The 3,580-nt window shown below is 32.2% G+C and overlaps 1 protein-coding gene across 1 annotated transcript; it reads left to right on the plus strand.

Moving 5' to 3' along the window:
• Positions 1-449: 449 nt before the first annotated feature.
• Positions 450-2,025, plus strand: LOC149174153 (uncharacterized). The gene is made up of 3 exons (XM_089420754.1): positions 450-588; positions 912-1,041; positions 1,132-2,025. The coding sequence occupies exons 1-3, from the start codon at positions 450-452 to the stop codon at positions 1,769-1,771; spliced, it is 909 nt and encodes a 302-aa protein (XP_089276880.1). The 3' UTR covers positions 1,772-2,025.
• Positions 2,026-3,580: the final 1,555 nt, after the last annotated feature.

The raw sequence follows: 3,580 nt of genomic DNA on the forward strand, positions 1-3,580 counted from the left end.
CATAATTATTAGCACCGTGTATCTGTCAATCGATGTGAACATAATGATTAATCAATACGGTCTCTTAATTGCTTTTTTCCCTCGATACTGAATTATGCGTTTTTCATGAATCACTGTTCTTCCTTTCACGTCCTTGCAGTGTCTCCTACTTTGATCTCATCCGAGGGAGCCACACAAGCTGATATTGTCTACAGTCGGATAATGTGGTGGATAAAACATTGGATTCCATTTCGATCATCGAAAGTCATTATTTTAATTTGTTAGATTGAAGGGATCCTATTTTATTTTATGGTAGTTGTACGTTTATAGTGCTCATTGGTCTGGTCACACTGAATTTTAACATAATATATTTTTTTCTCTATTTCAGTTTCATTTTCAAATATAAATATATGGGCTGGAATGAGCTGAGCTAGATATATATTAGCGTACCTGGTTCTGAGTTGGCTATAATGGGACGGAAGCCGTGTAATAATAATTCAAAAGATGGACTAAATAAAGGCCCCTGGACAGAGGATGAAGATCTTCGCCTGACACAATTTATAGAAGCTCATGGTGAAGGACGCTGGCCTGCTCTAGCCAAAAATGCAGGTATGAGTTTGGATTTTATAAGTGGTTTAATAGTGTAAATTTAATCAAATACATGGTTTACTCTTTGTCTTAACTTTTATTGATAAATATTTCTATATTTTGTAATCTAGAGGTTAATTGTTTAATCTTACTCTTTGACCTAATTTTTGTTCTTGAAATTAATCTGGCTATTTGTCCTGGAATTTTGAAAAATTCCTATAATTTAGGAATCAAAAAATTAATGGTTTAATCTCACTTTTATTATTCTATTGTAGCGTTCGTGGACAATATATAATGAATGTATTGATGAAACTCCGTGATGACTTACCATTGATTGCATACAGGTCTAAAGCGTTGTGGAAAGAGTTGCAGGTTTCGTTGGGTAAATTATCTTCGCCCAAACCTCAAACATGGTAACATTTCACCAGATGAAGAAGACCTTATAATAAGACTTCATAAACTGCTGGGAAACCGGTGGGGCAATATCTTTTCGCTAGTAAATTATGTTGTTCAGTCATGTTTTTTTTGGATCCATCTTGAACTATACTGGTGTTATAATGGTAGGTGGTCGTTAATTGCGGGGCGCATACCAGGTAGAACTGATAATGAAATCAAGAACTACTGGAACACTCGTTCCAACAAGAAAGCTCATGGCAATGCATGCATTGGCCGACTGAAGTCCGTTAGACCGACAGAAGCAGATGATAAAGAACCGGCTATGGCAGTGACTCCAACATTAAATATTAATAACCAGTCGGGTGAAAGAGACGAAATTATTGCTTATAGTGTAATACCAGAGGTGAAGAAGGGGTCAACATCTTCCAATTCTATAAACAAGGACAAAACCCTAATGTCCCCGAAACACAAAACCCTAATGTCTCCGAAACAAAATCCAAGCTTTTGTTCAAACACGTTGTGGAATCCGTTGCAGTTAAATTTTATCATTTCCTCATCATGGGCCAATTCCAATTTACTGCATATTGATCACTTTAATGTTAATAAGGCAAATGGTGATTATGATGAAAAGGTCCCTGCCCCTGCCCCTCCAGGTTGTTGTACGTCTGAGACTGTAAATATCTGTCAAGATTTTATTGATCAGATGTATTCAGTACCTCACACTTATTTGCCCTCCCCTGAAGTCATCCCCACCATAGATGAGTTTGCAGACTTCTTCACGGCGTCCTGGCACTGCATTAAAGATTAGCTCAGTGAATTCGGGCACGCCAAATAGCTGGTCGTGGCCAAACCGCAGTAATAGGGAGTGCAACATAAATAAATCATTGTTTGATTGGATAGCTAGGTCTTCCATGGAATTGGGGATTCGGATGTGGGGTGACATGAATCCTAAATCACATCAGTATTGGCTTGATTGCATGTATATATGTGTGCGTTTTTCATTGACAGGGAGGAGAAGCTATGATATGGACTGTACCATACCAATGGGCTTTTATGGTTTTATACGAGTGGGTTGTAAATGGATTGCACCAGACTTTGGTTTGATTACCTTATTATCCTTGGAAATGAGCATAATGTATGTTAGGAAATATGATTTCAAATGTGCATGACAACATATTTTTCGACTTTTATTTGTTTTATATATATATATATATATATATATAAGTTTTTAAACATAAATATATAAAAATTAATATCTTATTAATATTATACTTCTTTTAGAATTCATTAAATTTAAATTTAATGATTTATTGGTTTATATATATATAACATTATATTTTAAATTTAATATTATTTTTAAAATTGATATTTACACACAAATTTATAAAAATCAAAATTAGTTTTTTATTTAACTTATATCTTTAATTAAAATTCATACATATTTATTATTAGCTTATTTCAATAAAACTGCAATAGCATACAAAATATTACATAGTTATTTAACTAGTAGTTCATATATTTGTTTAACCATGATAATTGAAATAACTATACAAAGCTCACACTCATTATATATTTTCTTAAAGTATATAAAAGTTTTGCTAAACATAAAAGTAACTATATCTCTAATTCCAAGTCATACATAATTATTATTATATCGTTTCAATCATATATAATTATTATTAGATCATTTAATAAAATTGCAATAGCATAAAAAATATTACATAATTATTTAACTAGTAGTTCATACATTTGTTTAACCTTGATAATTGAAATAACTATACAAAACTCACACTCATTATCTCCTTTTTTAAAGTGTACAAAAGGTTTACTAAACTCAAAAAATAACTCATGTATGAGATAAAATTATACTTTGAAAAACAAATGAAGATAACGTTATTTAGTCTATGATTGATAAGCAATATTTATGCATTTTCCTATCCTTTGTTTCTAGCACACTCTAAGCCACATAATCTAGTCATAGTCCTTTGGAGAGAGCATTACTTTTGTTCTTGATAGCTTTGTAGACATGGAAAAGAAAAATGGACTTAAGAGGAGATTACTTTCCCTTTACTTCTTTAAAAATACAGGTCAAAAACAAATTATACATTGTATATATCCCATTCATCCAACTTATCACTTCCATAAGATCACCAAAGATCTAAGGTTGGTCACACAAAATCAATCGTTGCAAAAGTGACAATGTAGCATTTGTGAGCATGCTCTCACAGGATCATGTATGAGTTCCTTTTAAAATAGCATCGGGGCCTTTGAACCACCACATAAGCTACCATGAAGTGCACAAAATAAGCATTTAAAAAGACACACATGCCCTTTAGAAACATATGCACATATTTTAACATCAAAATGTATTACAATAATTTTTTCCATAATTCTTTACCCTAACATCTATTTTTGACATTCTTTTGTTGATTTGAAAGGCCTTGGATAGCTCTATAATGTCAATGTTATAATTTTTTATTCTTCTACATTGAAAACTCTTATTTTCAAAAAAGTAGAAAAGGAATATATGATTGATACTTCAAACCACCACACTATTTGTCTACCAAGGATATTTTCCCTCTAGTAATATGGTTATTGTTAGGAGTTTTTGCACACA

Source organism: Pinus tabuliformis, chromosome 4_1 (genome assembly GCF_031772625.1).
Source record: "Pinus tabuliformis cultivar Carrire ecotype Pingquan chromosome 4_1, CPIR1, whole genome shotgun sequence".
Classification (NCBI taxonomy): Eukaryota; Viridiplantae; Streptophyta; class Pinopsida; order Pinales; family Pinaceae; genus Pinus; species Pinus tabuliformis.

Coding starts and splice junctions, on each gene's coding strand:
- LOC149174153 (XM_089420754.1), top strand. CDS start 450: ATGGGACGGAAGCCGTGTAATAATAATTCAAAAGATGGACTAAATAAA. Junction 589..911: donor TGCTCTAGCCAAAAATGCAG/GTATGAGTTTGG, acceptor GATTGCATACAG/GTCTAAAGCGTTGTGGAAAG. Junction 1,042..1,131: donor CATAAACTGCTGGGAAACCG/GTGGGGCAATAT, acceptor TTATAATGGTAG/GTGGTCGTTAATTGCGGGGC.